Genomic DNA, 17,782 nt, shown 5'->3' with positions numbered 1-17,782 from the left:
AATTCCCAGTTCCTCGCCTCTCCCATAAATCAAATGAAAAAAGGAACAAATCATGCAGACTGATGTTACCACTAAGCCAGACACTTAGGCCTAGATTCAATCCATATAGCTGAAGTTCAGCGCAGTTTAAATTTAAAGGCAATATCCCTCAACTGGGCTGGCCACAGTCAGGATAGCTATTCCAAAAGCATACAAATTCATTATGTTTAGAGTACACCACTGATCAATGCGAGGAAGAACTGGGACAGTAGTTTGTGTTTCAAGAGGTGGATCGCTTCCCATTTGGAGTTTCTTTACACAAATCCAAGATGACTAATTGATCAAGTAAGTAGTCTTTAATGATCTGGTACAAAATCTTACAAATATGAAAAAGCACATACAGGTACACAATAGGAACATGACACATTTACAACTTGATCTGCAGTAGGAGGATGTGATGACAATCAGGAATTGGCATCAGAAAGTCACCAGGGCTTCACTGGCTGCAGGGGGAAACATGAGAATAATCACAATGAATTCATCATTAATATCACAAAAAGTCACACATGCTCTTGAATGTGAAAAGAGCAGAGGTTGATCTATTGCTTACATTTTTAAAAATTGGTCTAGTAGTACATGTAGGTATTCCATGACAACCTTAGGTAGTGGAAAATACATACTCCATACATACCGTTCAACCTCCATTTTGTCTTTGACACCGTTGTCGCCGTTGCTGTTAACATGAGTCTCCTGTTTCACTTTTTTTGAGTCATTCTCCTTTACTGGGCTGTCTTCTGGTTTCCTCTGTTAAACAATACAAAGAGGTGTTTGTGGATACTAGGATGGTTATCTGGAAGCAAATAGCTTCACTTCACTGACCTTTTTTCTGACCAGGTGTGAGATGTCAGAGGCTGGAGACTTTGAGGGGGCGTTTCCGTTGGTGGATCGGACTTGAATCTGAGTGAGGGGGAGGACCCACCGACATATCCCTTAGAATACGTTGTTTAAAGCACAACAAATCAACCAATAAAGATGTCTAAAATCATGAGGCTCAGGCATACCATAGATGCAGACGTCCCCCCGTTTTGAGAACTTCCACTCTGAGCTGGAAATGCTGAACCACTTGCCTGAAAAAACCCAACGAAATGTGGAATCAAACTTCATGCTCGACGTATTGCATGAACTCAAACCTTACTTAAGAGAGCCTAAAAAAGTAAGTGGGCTAGGACTGGGTCAATCACTCTGGTTAGAGCCCCCTCCATCTCAATCCCCTTCTCACCAGCGTCTCCTGCATCACAGCTTCTGCTGCAGCAGCCGCAGCCATTTTCTGTCCCACGTTGGCGTCCTCTACCTTCTCCTGGATCTCTGGCAGCAGAGCCTTCAGCTCCTCCATCTCCTTTCTCTCCTCAGGGGCCGCCTCGGACCCCTCTGCCTTCTCCAGCACCTCCTGGAGCTTGGCTGGGAGACAAACGATACAAGGGTGTAGAAGAGTAACATTTTCCAAGAATAAAACCAGCTAAACCAGTGGTCACCAACCGGTCGTCTTGTGCTGTTGGCGGTTGGTGCACTTGATTCAGAAGTGTTCCCATTTCATTTGTCTGAAAGGACAAACTCCGCCTACCCGGCGGACCAGGAGAGCTGTGGCTAAATCAAGTGTCTGCTGCGCTGGCCAATCGGATAGCTCAAATAACCGTGCCTACAGCTTCCACGACCCCACAGCAAAGGTTGATACTAGCCTACATGAGATTTCCTAACTTTTGAAACCATGACCAGAGAGACAAAGAATACAGCGAAGAGCTGGCTGCTGTTTTTGAGTTCATGTTTAAGTTTATTCAGCACTGTCAACACCGTTTTTATTCAACACTTTAAATTCAAAACGCACTTCTCCCTACTTCCACTCGCGCTGTAGCTGCAATGAATGAGTAGCCAAGTGTATCGATAGGCCTGCGTTATTATTATTAGCAGCTCGTCGTGTCTAGTTTAATATTGAGGAATATTTCACTTTCTCTGGTCATAGGAACATGAATTTGTGCATGAGGCAGAAATAATGCGGTGCCACTCGAGTTTCACCATCAGGTGGAAGACAGTGCCCTCTCTCTGGTCAGTCTCACCGGAGGAAAGGAGAGAACGGGAACAGTGAGAGGCTGCTCTCTCCCTCCTTCTGCTGACTGACCATCAGATGCAGGTACCATCAGTCCAGTAAAATAAAAAAGCTAATAATTTGCAAATAATTTTAATTTATGCTCAGCTGTGCCTCGCAAGTGATACAACAACTGATCTATTTTATTATCAAAGCTAGTTTTGAAATATATGATCTGAGAAGAACATTGGCGGGCCAAGCATATAGCCAATATGATGTGATAATGTATTAGGCCTACTTTACACACCTCATTCCTACAGAACTGTTTATTACATTAATGTTGCATAGGCTTATTTTTAAGTCATGTTTTTTATATATATATATATATATATATATATATATATATATATATACAGTGGGGCAAAAAAGTATTTAGTCAGCCACCAATTGTGCAAGTTCTCCCACTTAAAAAGATGAGAGAGGCCTGTAATTTTCATCATAGGTACACGTCAACTATGACAGACAAATTGAGAAAAAAATCCAGAAAATCCCATTGTAGGATTTTTAATGAATTTATTTGCAAATTAAGGTGGAAAATAAGTATTTGGTCACCTACAAACAAGCAAGATTTCTGGCTCTCACAGACCTGTAACTTCTTCTTTAAGAGGCTCCTCTGTCCTCCACTCGTTACCTGTATTAATGGCACCTGTTTGAACTTGTTATCAGTATAAAAGACACCTGTCCACAACCTCAAACAGTCACACTCCAAACTTCACAATGGCCAAGACCAAAGAGCTGTCAAAGGACACCAAAAACAAAATTGTAGACCTGCACCAGGCTGGGAAGACTGAATCTGCAATAGGTAAGCAGCTTGGTTTGAAGAAATCAACTGTGGGAGCAATTATTAGGAAATGGAAGACATACAAGACCACTGATAATCTCCCTCGATCTGGGGCTCCATGCAAGATCTCACCCCGTGGGGTCAAAATGATCACAAGAACGGTGAGCAAAAATCCCAGAACCACACGGGGGGACCTAGTGAATGACCTGCTGAGAGCTGGGACCAAAGTAACAAAGCCAACCATCAGTAACACACTACGCCCGCCAGGGACTCAAATCCTGCAGTGCGAGACGTGTCCCCCTGCTTAAGCCAGTACATGTCCAGGCCCGTCTGAAGTGCATTTGGATGATCCAGAAGAGGATTGGGAGAATGTCATATGGTCAGATGAAACCAAAATATAACTTTTTGGTAAAAACTCAACTCAGTCATGTTTGGAGGACAAAGAATGCTGAGTTGCATCCAAAGAACACCATACCTACTGTGAAGCATGGGGTTGGAAACATCATGCTTTGGGGCTGTTTTTCTGCAAAGGGACCAGGACGACTGATCCGTGTAAAGGAAAGAATGAATGGGGCCATGTATCGTGAGATTTTGAGTGAAAACCTCCTTCCATCAGCAAGGGCATTGAAGATGAAACGTGGCTGGGTCTTTCAGCATGACAATGATCCCAAACACACCGCCCGGGCAACGAAGGAGTGGCTTCGTAAGAAGCATTTCAAGGTCCTGGAGTGGCCTAGCCAGTCTCCAGATCTCAACCCCATAGAATATATTTGGAGGGAGTTGAAAGTCTGTGTTGCCCAGCGACAGCCCCAAAACATCACTGCTCTAGAGGAGATCTGCATGGAGGAATGGGCCAAAATACCAGCAACAGTGTGTGAAAACCTTGTGAAGACTTACAGAAAACGTTTGACCTGTGTCATTGCCAACAAAGGGTATATAACAAAGTATTGAGAAACTTTAGTTATTGACCAAATACTTATTTTCCACCATCATATGCCAATAAATTCATTAAAAATCCTACAATGTGATTTTCTGGATTTTTTTCTAATTTTGTCTGTCATAGTTGACGTGTACTTATGATGAAAATTACAGGCCTCTCTCATCTTTTTTAAGTGGGAGAACTTGCACAATTGGTGGCTGACTAAATACTTTTTTTCCCCCACTGTATATATATATATATAGTTATATATTTTTTATATATTTGCAGTAGATCTCTGCTTGCTTTTTGACAGTGAAAGTGATCTCTACTCAGAAAAGGTTGGTGACCACTGATCTAAACAATTCCTATCAAAATGAGAATCTCATTGATCACATTCACCTCCTCCTCACCTAGTCTGCTCTTGATTACTCTAGCGGAGTGGTTGAAGTGTTCGATGGCCTGGCTGTACTGGCAGTCAGAGCAGAGGGTGAGGCCCAGCTGGTAGTGAGTCTCGGCCAGCAGGCGGCTGTCTGAGGCCAGGTGCTTCAGCTGCAGGGACAGGCACTCCTGGAAGTCATCCACCGCCTGGCTGTAATTGCCTAGGGTGGAAATCGAACAGGTAGTGAGGAACACACCTCACTGAAGCACAATGTATGGGCCAACCCCATATAAAAACGGGCCAACCCAAAGTACTAGTGGTGGTTGGGAAAGTACCTGATTCAGCCGCTACTTCTCCCAGTTTCAGATGGGCCTGAGCTGCCAGCAGCTGGTCCTCCTTACCCTCTTTCCTTCAACAGAACACAAACAATTTATCCAACGGCTCAATTTGATTTGTTGGAATAGATTTGAATAGAGTTGGCACTTGAAAGCCCTACATACACAACAACTAGAGGATAGCAGGGTAAAACATGGGAACGAGTGGGTATTTATTTCCTACCGTACCTTTTGTAGATGACCTTAGCCACCTCCAGCATCTCCCAGGCTAACTGCAGGTTGCCCACTTCCTCATCATCACTGTCCTCCGGTATGTCCTCCTGAGGTCAAAAGGTAATTGAATGTTAACTTACTGACTTTACAGCAGCTAAACCATCGGCAGGAACACACAGATAGGTCAGTAGTAGATGAAGTCTCACCTTTTCTTCCGTTCCTTCCCCTTCACCCTCATCATCTGAAACATTGACAGAAGTGTGTGTGAGTGCATTACATTTATTTTCTTTGCATCTAAGATATTGCCTAAACATTATGACGGGTTTGCCCTCAAACTGGCCATAAGTTCACCTCCATCCTCCTCTTCTGGGTTGTCTGATGACTCTTTAGTCTCTCCAGTTTCAGCTTCGTCACCCTTCTCGCCGATGACTTTCTCCTCTCCGTTCGTGGTATCAGAACCGTTAACATGGCCGTTCACAGACTGTCCCTCCTCGCCTCCTCCAGTCTCCTCCACCGTGTTCTTATCTGAATCTGACTTTTCCTCGCCGTTCTTCTCTTCTGCCATGGCGTCATAGACCTGAACTCTGAGCTCATCCCTGGTCTTATCTGTGATAATAACAAAGGTATATTGAGAAGCGTATAATAAAAAAAAAATGTAACAGGTAAATGTGACATTACACAGCATTATCTGATCTACAGCATTATCTACATTATCAGAGAGATCAGCATAACCACTAGGCCAAATTGTATTAAAAAAAATTCAACATGTATGCTGTACCTTTAGGCATGCATCAACTACATGTGTGGTTTAACAATGCAAAATGTTTACCGTCAACATTGTCTGTGCTTTCAATGTTGGAGTCTTTGGGCTTCTCCTCCTCGCCTTCCTCCTCTTCTTCAGGAACCCCTGTCAGAGCATTCCCCAAGACGCCATTCTCCATCCTGCAACACAACATTACATCTAAGTCTTAGTTACAACTGTAACAGCTGTGGTTTGGAGAGAACAGAAGACTGTTTGCTCCCAGCATTCAGTGGGGTACATCACTAATCACCATTTATAACGCTTAGATTGAAATACTGTGAAGGACAGTGAACACTTACCTGGCCAGCTCCAAGAGAGCTTTACCACACAGGAAGAAAGCCTCTCCACACTCATCTGCTGTGTCACCATACTTTTTGGCTCTGGAAAAATAAGTAGGGCAAAGTTATTTATAAATAACTGAATTAGTAATCGCTAATGTTTTTACAGACATTTATTCAGTGCGTCACTTGACTTCCACCCCTACTCACAACATCCCGCAGGCTTCTTGAAGGAAGTTGACCGCTGATACCACGTCCCCCATGACGAGATGTCTCTTCCCTGTGCCAATGAGTTTGTTCGCCTCCTCCATGACCATTTTGTAACTTGAAGAAAACAATGATAACCTAGTCATTTTTACTGTCTGTTAATGTCGGCACGAACAAAGTGGCTAGCTATCTAGTTACATTGGAAACAATATTCAACTGTCTTGCATAAAGACCAGTAACGTTAGCTTGTTGGTTAATCATGTATTCATTCACGAACGCAGTAACTAACGTTACGCGGTGAAATACGGTGGTTGCAACTCTACTTCTAGCTTCTCATCTCAGTAGCGCGTTTTCGCAAACGCTGTTCAGTGATGCTTTCCTGACCATTAACATTAAACACATCTTATGGTAAACATTTACATACCGTGGATGCACGTAGCTATAAAAGTTTATCAGAAGAATCAAGGACAAACAGGCACAGCTCTTTCTTGTATAATTGTTCTAAACTGGCGCCAAATGTGTTAATCATTTCCCGTCAAATTCTGCTTGGGAAAACGCGGGAGAAATATTAAAGGTGCAGTGACACATTTTTACATCCGTCGACTGTTGGGGAGGACTCATTCCAGCTGGAAGGGGGGTCCAGAGTGAACAAGTTTGGGAACCCCTGGTTGAACTTACTTGGGAGAAAGTATAGTGACAAAAGCAAGTAGCATAGCAAATGATTTGTGCATTTACCAGTAAGAAATTATCAATGTGATATGGAGGAGAACTGCTCTACCTTGCCTACAGGTGGGGCTTTAGAAGGATCTCCATCTCACATCAGCTCAGATCAAAGGAACACTCATTGAGACTGAGCTCTTTGAGCCCTTCACTATGGCACCTGCCATGCAATAATTTGATTGAACTCCAGTAGGCATGAGATGCAAGCCTCGAGTACAGGGTAAGCAATCTAGGACGTAGAGATCAGAGCAGATGAAGGTTCAAAACAACTCAGAGGTGTTCTGTCACCACACCACACATTTCTCTCAAGATGCATTTTGTCAGCTCGGTTCACGTCACAAAATGTTCATACTAGTTGTTCTAATGGAACCAATAAAGTTGTATTGAATTGAATTAAATCAGAGACATCAGCTCTGTCAGGCCTGTTTGCTCCTGGCCAAGATCCACCTAGAGAGAGCTGACAGGTGTGAAGGAGGCCCTTGTAAATAAACTTGCTGCTCTTGCTCTGTCCTGGGAGCTGAGAGAGAGCGCATCCCTGCTGTCAGTGCCTGCTGTGATGGGAGCTCTAGTACCAACCCCCTCACTGAAGAACCCCTGCTAGCTCCCCTGTTACAGCCTTGTAAAGGCAGGCCTGGACATGACAACCAATCACAGGGCAGGCCTGGACATGACACCCCCAATCAGGCTCACAGTGAGAACCATCACACCAATTTGGTCATACATCTTCATCAACACAATACTTATATTCTAATATAAATTGTAGAATGTAAATGTGTATTGTGAATTGTAAATGTAATTTAAATTTAAATGTGAATTGTGTGTCCTATCTATTGCACTCAAGTAAAACATAGGTCTTAGAATGCTGACAATTTTGCTCTACTATGGTGAATGGTGAAAAAGCATCATCCCAACCTGTCTTCATTCACTAGAGGGGCTGTTGAGCAACCATGAGGCTCTTGTTGTTGTGAGGAAAATGGTCAGCTGATGGCCTCAATTATATAAGTCTGGATGACATAGTGTGTAATATCCTGTCTACATGTACATGGCAGTTTATAAGTTGCTTCATACTTTCAATAATATAACACTTTATCTCTATAGGTCCCTAGCAACAACAGAAGGAACACATTTGCATTGGCAGTCGGTATATGAGAACAGAGAACAGAGGAAGGTCTAGTGCTCTTCAAACAGTCAATTACTATGTAATTAATGTTTTGGTGATGCTGATATAGGTAGGTACCATTTATGTCTGTATTAATGTGTTGTTGAAAGCTGAACATGGGGCTGTAGGCCTCTTTTTGATCTGTAGCCCACGCTCGCTGCCTGCAGGTTTAATAAGAGTTTATTGTGTTGGTCCCCTCTTGTCTGACCCTTCATGTGGTGTCCATGGCAACGACATGCAAAGACATCACCCCAGTGACAGCAGCAGAAGGGTGAGGTGGAGGAGAGGCACTGGGCCCTTCAGATTGCACACAACAATCTCTGTAGCATCTTTTCATCTGAGGGCAGAAAATGACTAGCCTGGTTCCATTGGCCTTAAGAGCTGACATCACAAATATATCTGGGATCAGGCTACATGACCACTGTGGAGACATATGATTTCTTAGTGTAGGTGTTTAATTTGCAACAGGGAGACACCTCCAGCAGAGAAGCAGAGAAAATGACTAACTCGCCTTCTCTAAGCAGGTCCTTATATTCAAATCTCACCCCACTGGGCACACACTGGTTGAATCAACGTTGTTTCCACGTCATTTCAATGAAAGTTGAATTGATGTCTGTGCCCAGTGGGACAGCACCAATGTTCTGTAAACACCCACCGAGAGGCTTGTAGGAAGTCACAACATCAGCTGCTGCAGAATCACAGTGTCACAGAATACAATAACAATCAGTGTCCTTGGTCCTTGTTCCTCCAGTCTGGCGTCAATCACTATGAGAAAAAGTAGCCGTTATAAACATTCAGTGCAATTCTATGTCATTTTACATGACTGAAGACCTTAGCAGAATCTTTTTTAATACCACACACCATTACAGGCTAAGAATGGACAGAGTCTGAGAGATAGGCCTGTACGTTCATCTTATCATATTTCTGCAATGCCAAATCAGTGTGTCTTGTTTGCAATGAAACTGTCCCTGTTTGTAAATAATTAAATCTGAGAGGTCATTATGAAGCTAAGCATGGTACTTTCAAAAGTTAGGGCTACCTTTCCACCCCAGACAGAGTAGGCCCACCGACGCAGAAAAATGTAAGCTTTAACTGCTTGCTATTCTTCTTATACTGAATTACAATATAAACGCAACATGCAACAATATCAACGATTTTACGGAGTTACAGTTAAGGAAATCAGTCAATTGAAATAAATAAATTAGGCCCTAATCTATGGATTTCACATGACTGGGCAGGGGTGCAGCCATGGGTGGGCCTGGGAGGGCATAGGCCCACCAACTTGGCAGCCAGGCCCACCCACTGAGGAGTCAGGCCCAGCCAATCAGAATTCGTTTTTCCCCACAAAAGGGCTTTATTACAGACAGAAATACTTCTCAGCACTCCACCCCACCCCCCTCAGACAATCCTGCAGGTGAAGAAGCCGGATGTGAAGGTGTAGCACCAAACCAGGGTCTACATATGTGAAAACAGCGCATTTCAATATTATGTAGAAAAATAAATAACATAAAAAAGTTCTACCCATCATCAAAAGTTTAAATATTTTAATAACAGTGATTTTCAAACACTATGAGAAAATACTCTCCCTCTGACTAGAAACACATTGTAGGTTTTGAAAATCACTGTTTTTCTTACTTTTAATCCTATCCTGTGATGTCACAGAGACGCATTTTTTAGGACCTTTCTTCTTATCTTTTTAACCACAGATCATAGAAACGCGCCATGGTTTGGTGCTGGACGGCAGGCAGGCTCAGGGTTAGGGCAGGCAGAAGGGTCAAACAGGTAGGGCTCCAACACAAAACTCTCTTGTTAGTATAAAGTTTAATTAAAATGAAGACAGTTGCCTACTTTCAGCACTATGAGCTACAGTATATATTTCCAATTGATTGTGCCGCGGCTGCCGCTTGAAGTTTCAGCACCACAATGCAAGTTACTCGAATCTGGCTTATTGTGAGGTCAATAACTCTGATAAATAGCTTCATCATGAGCAAGAAACATATTGTTTTTATTAAAAGTAGTAGTAAGCTATCAAAGTTGACCTCCGGTCCTACTTCTCATCTTCGCATTCTCCCTTTCAAACTATAGCAGCCCAGTGGATTCCATGAAAATGTGATACCTACCATTGTGGTGAGTAGCTACCGCGAGGGTAGCTATAGCATTAGCTAGTCTAGCATGCTGATGAAAAACTAGCAGTCATTAAAAACGAGCAGTATTTCAATCTTCTCAATTTGTCAGTTGGGATAATGAAATGATTAGGAGTACACAGCCATCTCCCATCCCTGGATTGAGGTACGTTTTCTGAGCCATATCTCGCACCGGCTCCACGCTGTCCTAATCGTGGTATAGCCGTGTTCTGACTATAGAGAGAATGTAATGAACGTGTAGTTGGATTCTGGCTAGCTATGGATAATTTGATTGAGTCCACACTAAACTGCCAATAGGTGCACTTTATATTGCTCGCCAGCGGAGAATCAGAGATGATGGGTGGCATCAGGCACACATCCATATATAGCCTAAGAGAAATATTGAAATGTCATCAATTGCAAATTGAAATTTAAAAAGCATGACCCTCCCCCATTTTCCTCCAGGTCCCCATTCTGTACATTTCCAACCATCCCTAACTAAATAAAAATACTGGGTATTTGTAATTTAGTTGAGTATTTATATTTTTGACTACTTTTACTTTTACTCCGCTCTTAGAAAAAAGGGTTCCAAAGGGTTATTCGGCTGTCCCCATAGGAGAACCCTTTTTGGTTCCAGGTAGAACCTTTTTTGGTTCTAGGTAGAACTCTTTTGGCATCCATGTAGAACCCTCTGTGTAAAGGGTTTAACATGGAACTCAAAAGGGTTCTACCTAGAACCAAAAGTGTTCTACCTGGAACCAAAAAGGGTTCTTCAAAAGATCCTCATATGGGGACAGCCAAATAACCCTTTTAGGTTCTAGATAGCATATTATTTTCTAAAAGTGTACATTCCTAAAGGAAATATGTACTTTTTACTTCGATACATTTTCCCTGACTCCCAAAAGTATTCATTACATTTTGAATGCTCAGGCAGGACAGCAATATGGTCCAATTTACGCACGTATCAATACAACTACATTTTACATTTACATTTTAGTCATTTAGCAGACGCTCTTATCCAGAGCAACTTACAGTTAGTGAGTGCATACATTATTTTTTTAATTTTTTATACTGGCCCCCCGTGGGAATCGAACCCACAACCCTTGCGTTGCAAACGCCATGCTCTACCAACTGAGCTACATCCCTATCACATTTCAGGAGAAGACCCAGATGCAGACAGTGTCGAAGTAACAAAAGTTTATTACAAAAACAGGGGGCAGGCAAACAACAGGTCAAGGGCAGGCAGAGGTCAGTAATCCAGATCAGAGTCCAAAAGGTACAGAACGGCAGACTCTCTCAGGGTCAGGGCAGGCAGAGGTCAATAATCCAGGGTGGTGTGACAAGGTACAGAACGGCATGCAGGCTCAGGGTCAGGGCAGGGAGAAGGGTCATAACCGGGAAAATAGGAACTTAAGAAAGACAGGAGCAAGAGGAAAAATGTTGGTAGTCTTGACGAAACAAAACAAACTGGCAACAGACAAACAGAGAACACAGGTATAAATGCACTGGGGATAATGGGGAAGATGGGCGACACCTGGAGGGGGGTGGAGAATATCACAAAGACAGGTGAAACAGATCAGGGTGTGACAACAACACGTTGTCATCCCCACTGCCTCTGATCTGGCGGACTCACTTAACACCAGTACTGTGTTTGTAAATAGTGTCGGAGTCCTGGCTGTTCGTAATGGAAAAAAAAAAGAAAATCGTGCCATCTGGTTTGCTTACTATAAAGAATTTGATTTATAGCATTTACTTTTACATAAGTGTGACAATTGAGTACTTTTACCACGACAAAACTTAAGTACATTTGAAACCAAATACTTTTAGATTTATACTCAAGTAGTATTTTACTGAGTGACTTTCACTTTTACTTGAGTAATTTTCTAATAAGGTATCTTTACTTTTACTCAAGTAAATGATGGGAGCTTCATGACTGTGTGACCCCAGCATGACTGTTCACTTGGATTAGGATAGGGGCTCGTAGGATGGGGCTGCTGTGGGCTTCTGCTGCTCTCCCTGAGAATCACTGAGAAACATATAGTATCTTTGAAGATGACAAGATCAAGTTTTTAATTGTAGGGTTATAATAATTTAGATATCAAAAGGTCAAAAAGGGGGTGCTTATATTTGTCCTGTTTCACTGCATGTACAAGTGGGTAACTTGTAGATGTGTGAGGTGTGAAATGGAAATGTTTTTTATGCATATCCCAACTCGCCCTTAGACACCCTCGGAGAGTGGGGTCATGGCCAGGGATCAGCCATTATTGACTGCAATATGTTAAGCAATAACTGTCACATGTTATGTAGGCTTACATCTATCGTTTTGCATGTTGAGAAGAATAGAAAAGAGAATGACAAAAGATGATAAGAGAAGACAAGGGTGGGGGACATTACTTATTTACTACTGTGTTTTAGTCCTTACTCATCCTTACTCATACGAGTTTTTAACCGCAGGTTACTGGAATGAGGAAGGAAATGTGCAAAGTCATGGTGCCATGTGAGGCAGTCAAATACTCATTTCGACTGAATGACTGGGCTGTGGCCATTGTCGGTGTTATAACACCGCGAGATTTGAGCTGCTGTATATATTTCCAAGCGATTCTTCTCATTCTTTGCAATCCTCCTCTCAAGCTGCCGCCGTGGGACCGAAGCAGAGGTTTGTGTACACTTAGAATCTAACTTGAAAAGTAGGCAAAATTATTTTTTCGGTTATTACGAAAAAAAGAAAGTGAAAACTTAGTTATACGATGACTGTTTAGTTACACTTTTATTACCTTCTCGTTTTCTTTGTGTGCAATTTTATGATCATTCAATTGATTGTACATTTCCATTGACGACAGAATAAATGCGATTTAGCTTTTACAATCGTTTTTTGGGGGAGGATGTCAAGGTGGCCTACACCATTTGTACAATGGAATATTGGACTACAAAATCGGGTGAGGAAAATCACTGTCGAGAAAAAAAACGAAGATCATTGTGAAACAATCGTGTTTTGCTTTCACTTTTAGTTAGTTCAGGAATAAATATTTTTTATGAAATTAGTTAAAGCAAACGACACATTTTCATATAGGATTTAATTAATGTATACTACAATCAAATTCCGATTAAAAAAAAAAAGGACTGTCACATAGGCCTGCGCGGCTACATCGCGGTGCGTTTATTGGCTGAGTGCATTCCAAAGTGCGCCCGAGCGTCAGTTCACCTTGAACAGTGAACTCAAGTGATCGAATGCCCTGTTCGAGAACAATGTCTGCAAGTATGCATACATGCTGGTTGACGAAATATGACTGCGTGCGTGATAAAGTGAGAGGTTTTGTCAGGCAAGAACAACCTGTTGAACTCTTTGATTGATGCGTAAAATAAAGCCATAAAAGCTCAATGAGGAAACACCTGTTGATTAGGTGTTGGGAATGAAAGAAGTGAAATTTTCGATTGAATCTATGTCCTCCTTGTATTTATTTCAGTTCTGTACACATTATATTTATAGCTTCAATGCTGAAAATGTCTACAGATGTACGATCTTAATATGAGCCAGTTTGCTACAGCAGGGAAAAAATCTTGCAGCAAAAAATAATCTTGCATAATTATTATGTGGATTATAATTAATGGACATTTTTATAGGTGTTGATACATTTTTCGCAAATACACTACACGTTTAAAATGTCCTGCATTGCAGAACGTTCTCCTGCAACAGGGTGTTCAAATGAAAATCCTACATCTGTAGAGAGAAAGAGGATGGAGAGAGCTTTCCAGTTCATCCCTGATTTCCAGTTATTTTAGTGTTTTTGTGTACTACCATTTAGTAGTTAATGCTGCTATACTGTAGATTGACAGCATACAGATTTGTTATTTTGTTGTTTTATTAGGATCCCCATTAGCTATTGCAAAAGCTGCAGCTAATCTTCCTGGGGTCTACATTAAACATGACATAATAAAGAACAATAATAGACAAGAACAGCTGAAGGACAGAGCTACATACATTTAAAATAAACAGTAGGAAACAGGTAAAGGCCTTTTTTTTTTCAGGCAAAGTGAAGATGGCTGCAGGTAAAGCACGCATCGGGCATCTGGCCCCTGACTTCACGGCCAAAGCAGTGATGCCAGACGGCCAGTTCAAAGACATCAGCATGTCTGATTACAGAGGTTGGTAGGCGTACTACAACGCTTCATAATATTCTGAACCTGAACTGTCTTTGTTTTTGCTCTGTGTGCTAGGATTTGTGGCTGGTTTCATGATTTTACAGTTTATTATTACAGTAATGACCTATTAGTTACACTGAATGTATTCATTGCTTCCGGGCTCCATTTGAATTCGATAAGTGTCTAATAGTGTGTCTATCTTGTGTTTGTGTCCTGTGCTGCCTGCCTGCAGGGAAGTATGTGGTGTTCTTCTTCTACCCGCTGGACTTCACCTTTGTGTGCCCCACTGAGATCATCGCCTTCAGTGACGCTGCCGAGGAGTTCAGGAAGATCGGCTGTGAGGTCATTGGTGCCTCTGTTGATTCCCACTTCTGCCATCTTGCCTGGTACTTGAAACTTTTTAACTTTGCAAAAAAAATGTGCCCTTCGAAAATGACGCCCTAGGTGACGCAGAATAAGTTACAGTGCAGCTAGTGCAGTGCTGTTGTTCTCCTTACGCACAGAAACCCCTTTCCTACTATCCCTGTCCCGTCTGCATACCACGACTGGCAGGGATGCTTGGTCTCAGACAAAACAAAAAGACAGTCTCTTACTCTCTCTCTCTGTGTGTGTGTGTTCTTAAAGGACCAACACACCTCGTAAGCAGGGCGGTCTGGGTGCCATGAAGATCCCTCTGGTAGCCGACACACTGCGTTCCATCTCCACGGACTACGGGGTGCTGAAGGAGGACGAGGGCATCGCCTACAGGTGGGTTCACAACAGAAAAAGTTCAAGGGTCAAAGTTCAGTGTCTCTATGACCGACTGGGTCCAAACCCGGGTAACGTGCACAACACAAGACTGTGTTAATAGCCTGCTAAGCTAAAGCCTAGGCATTGGTTTGGGGAGCCAACACAAGTCATCAGGTTTCAGGCAAGGTTACATATCACGCAAGCATTGTTCACCGAACCACCTCTGTTGCATATGTCTGATCCTGTAGGTTTACAAAAAATAAATTCAATTTATTCCCTGTTTGCTTTTTCAGGGGCCTCTTCATCATTGACGACAAGGGCGTCTTGAGGCAGATCACCATCAATGACCTGCCAGTGGGACGCTCCATTGACGAGACCCTGCGTCTGGTGCAAGCCTTTCAGTTCACTGACAAACACGGAGAAGGTATATGACTACCCCTGCTGACTTTTTGTTTTCCAAAAACCATGCCACCTTATCCAGCATGGAATTAGCCCAAGCTGTTGCAGTGCCATATTTCAGCCTGGTCTCATAGACTAGATGTAACACAGTAAACTAAAATCTGGGATACTCAAATTAGTATGATATGTTATGTTTGGTATGGTTATATAAGACAGAAGGTTACTTAAGGCAAAAACAAAAGGAGGGTGGTTGGTTGGGGTGGATGGGTGGGCGTATAACTAGGGCCGAGACGATACCAGTATCGCAATACTCGTTAGTATCGTGGCTAGGGTGACCACATGTCCTGGATTGTGCGGGACAGTTCCACATTTTGGCCCTTTGTCCCGCGAACCGCAACCAAACAATCATGTCCCGCATTTTATCAACAAATTCAAACACCACTCATTTAGAAAAGAAGGTTGATTTGTCCCGTATTTCAGTCAAACATTCCAACCTGTCTCTTGCAGTCACGTTGTGCTTATGAAAATATATACAGTATATCATGAGGATGTGGTAGCCTACTAGTGATGTTAAACACTTCTCCAATCGTTGTTGAGATCTGATATTCTGCGCAGCGCAAGACAAGAGGTAGGCCAATGTCATAGGCCTATTGTCAACCAATCATATTTCTTAAATCCTTTCAGGCTAAATTTCAGCTAAACCTGTAGAGGACAGTTAGCCTTGCTACTTACAAGAAGTGTGCGTCTGATGAAGTAAGTAAATAACCGTATTAGATTGAAAGATATAATGTAATTTCATCCAACTTGTGAAGCTCTCCATGCTCATTAGTTGCGCATTCAACATATTTGGTGCTACTTCACTCACCAACCAGAAATGTTTCCTTGGCTAAATATTCCCAGATTTTCAGAAAACAGCCACACATGTGGTCTCTCGTTTCTGCATCACCAAAATGTATTTAGGAAAACAGCCCTAATGTAGGAAACCAACATTATGTTGTCATCCAGTCACATTTATTTATTTTCCAAGCAATAGCACACAATATTTTACATACAGCAGGTTTTTAAAGGACCAGAGTTTGGTCTGCTTTGTGTTTTCATTTTTGCCAATAAAAAAATATCACGATACTGGTGACCCAAAGGTTGCGTGTTCGAATCTCGTCACGGACATCTTGAGCATTTTAGCTAATTAGCAACTTTGCAACGACTTATTACTTTTTAGCTACTTTGCAACAACTTAGCATGTTAGCTAACCCTTCCCCTAACCATAACCCTTTAACCTAACTCTTAACCTGAACCCTAACCCCTGGCCTAGCTAACATTAGCCACCTAACTAACGTTAACGTTAGCAACCTAGCCACCTAGCTAACGTTAGCCACAACAAATTGGAATTTGTAACATATCATACGAATTGTAATTCGTTACTATGTTACCTGAGTCCAGGTTGCATATTTTAATATGTACCATCAGCAATCACATACACCCTTTTTAGGTAACATCCCAGGTTTGTATGGACTGGGAATGATAGGCTGATAGTAGATATCGTTATAAACTCAGGTTCAAAGTGTGTTTTGCTTATCATACTGCACTGTACTGAGACTCACACTTCTTCTCTGGTGTTTCCTCTCAGTCTGTCCTGCCGGCTGGAAACCAGGAAGTGACACAATCAAGCCCGACGTGCAGAAGAGCAAAGACTTCTTCTCCAAGCAGCAGTAAGACGACGCATGTCTGAAGCCTGCTGTAGGACAGCTAGAATTACAGTACATTTCAAGAGAACAATGGTGAAGAGCAGTAGCCTACCTCTGTGCCTGGGAACTGTAGAACAACATCTTCAGCATCCCCTTATCTGTCATGTGTTTGGGTAGAGTGGAAATTATTATGACCAAAGTATGAAGATTATATTAAAGTAGAGCTTGGAGGTGTTTTACATTTACATTTTAGTCATTTAGCACACGCTCTTATTTTAGTGTCATTGATGTTGGTCTATTTTATTCTGCTGTATCATTTTTGTAACATCTGAGGTGGACATTTGTTTTTGCCTTTAGGCCACAGAGATAGTCTGTGAAATGAGGAACAGAAGCTTTACAGGAAAAAACTTGAGGCGAGAACTCAGATGTTTTTGTTTCTTTATTTACTACTCAATGTAATTTCATCTTCTAAATAAAAACTTTTACAAAGCAAATAACGTTTATTTCTTGCCATGCTTGATAATAATAATACACTAAACACGTTTTTAAATTACGTTCTGTATTACCTATTATGATTCAATTGAAATATGGGTTAATTGAAAAATGTGCTTAACAGTTGTAATAAGAATTTGAGACCGCATCCAAGATGTCCGACCGTTGTTTTCAAGGTAATCTACTCATGTTCGCATAGGTAGATTCATGGACCGTCTAAATGTGGGTTATTTCCGGTTTAATCATGCTGTAGGATTGCGGCCAGCACTAGCAAATCAAACGAATCATGACTCTCGAGTCAG

At 42.0% G+C, this 17,782-nt stretch overlaps 2 protein-coding genes across 2 annotated transcripts; one reads left to right on the top strand and one right to left on the bottom strand.

The window, feature by feature from the left end:
* Positions 1-320: 320 nt before the first annotated feature.
* On the bottom strand, positions 321-6,576 carry LOC121535586 (histone-binding protein N1/N2). The gene is made up of 14 exons (XM_041842797.2): positions 6,458-6,576; positions 6,037-6,150; positions 5,848-5,928; positions 5,576-5,688; positions 5,098-5,352; positions 4,953-4,987; positions 4,762-4,853; positions 4,534-4,607; positions 4,230-4,418; positions 1,259-1,437; positions 1,041-1,106; positions 859-936; positions 671-783; positions 321-482 (listed from the first exon to the last, which is right to left on the bottom strand). The coding sequence occupies exons 2-14, from the start codon at positions 6,141-6,143 to the stop codon at positions 476-478; spliced, it is 1,389 nt and encodes a 462-aa protein (XP_041698731.1). The 5' UTR covers positions 6,144-6,150; positions 6,458-6,576; the 3' UTR covers positions 321-475.
* Positions 6,577-12,587: 6,011 nt separating this feature from the next.
* Positions 12,588-17,482, top strand: prdx1 (peroxiredoxin 1). Its single transcript, XM_041842798.1, has 6 exons — positions 12,588-12,691; positions 14,062-14,178; positions 14,408-14,561; positions 14,800-14,922; positions 15,198-15,328; positions 16,931-17,482. The coding sequence occupies exons 2-6, from the start codon at positions 14,073-14,075 to the stop codon at positions 17,014-17,016; spliced, it is 600 nt and encodes a 199-aa protein (XP_041698732.1). The 5' UTR covers positions 12,588-12,691; positions 14,062-14,072; the 3' UTR covers positions 17,017-17,482.
* The last annotated feature ends 300 nt before the right edge of the window (positions 17,483-17,782 follow it).

This window comes from Coregonus clupeaformis, chromosome 21 (assembly GCF_020615455.1).
Source record: "Coregonus clupeaformis isolate EN_2021a chromosome 21, ASM2061545v1, whole genome shotgun sequence".
Lineage (NCBI taxonomy): Eukaryota > Metazoa > Chordata > Actinopteri > Salmoniformes > Salmonidae > Coregonus > Coregonus clupeaformis.
The sequence above is the reverse complement of the archived record's forward strand: the minus strand, read 5'-3'. Positions and strand labels throughout refer to the sequence as shown.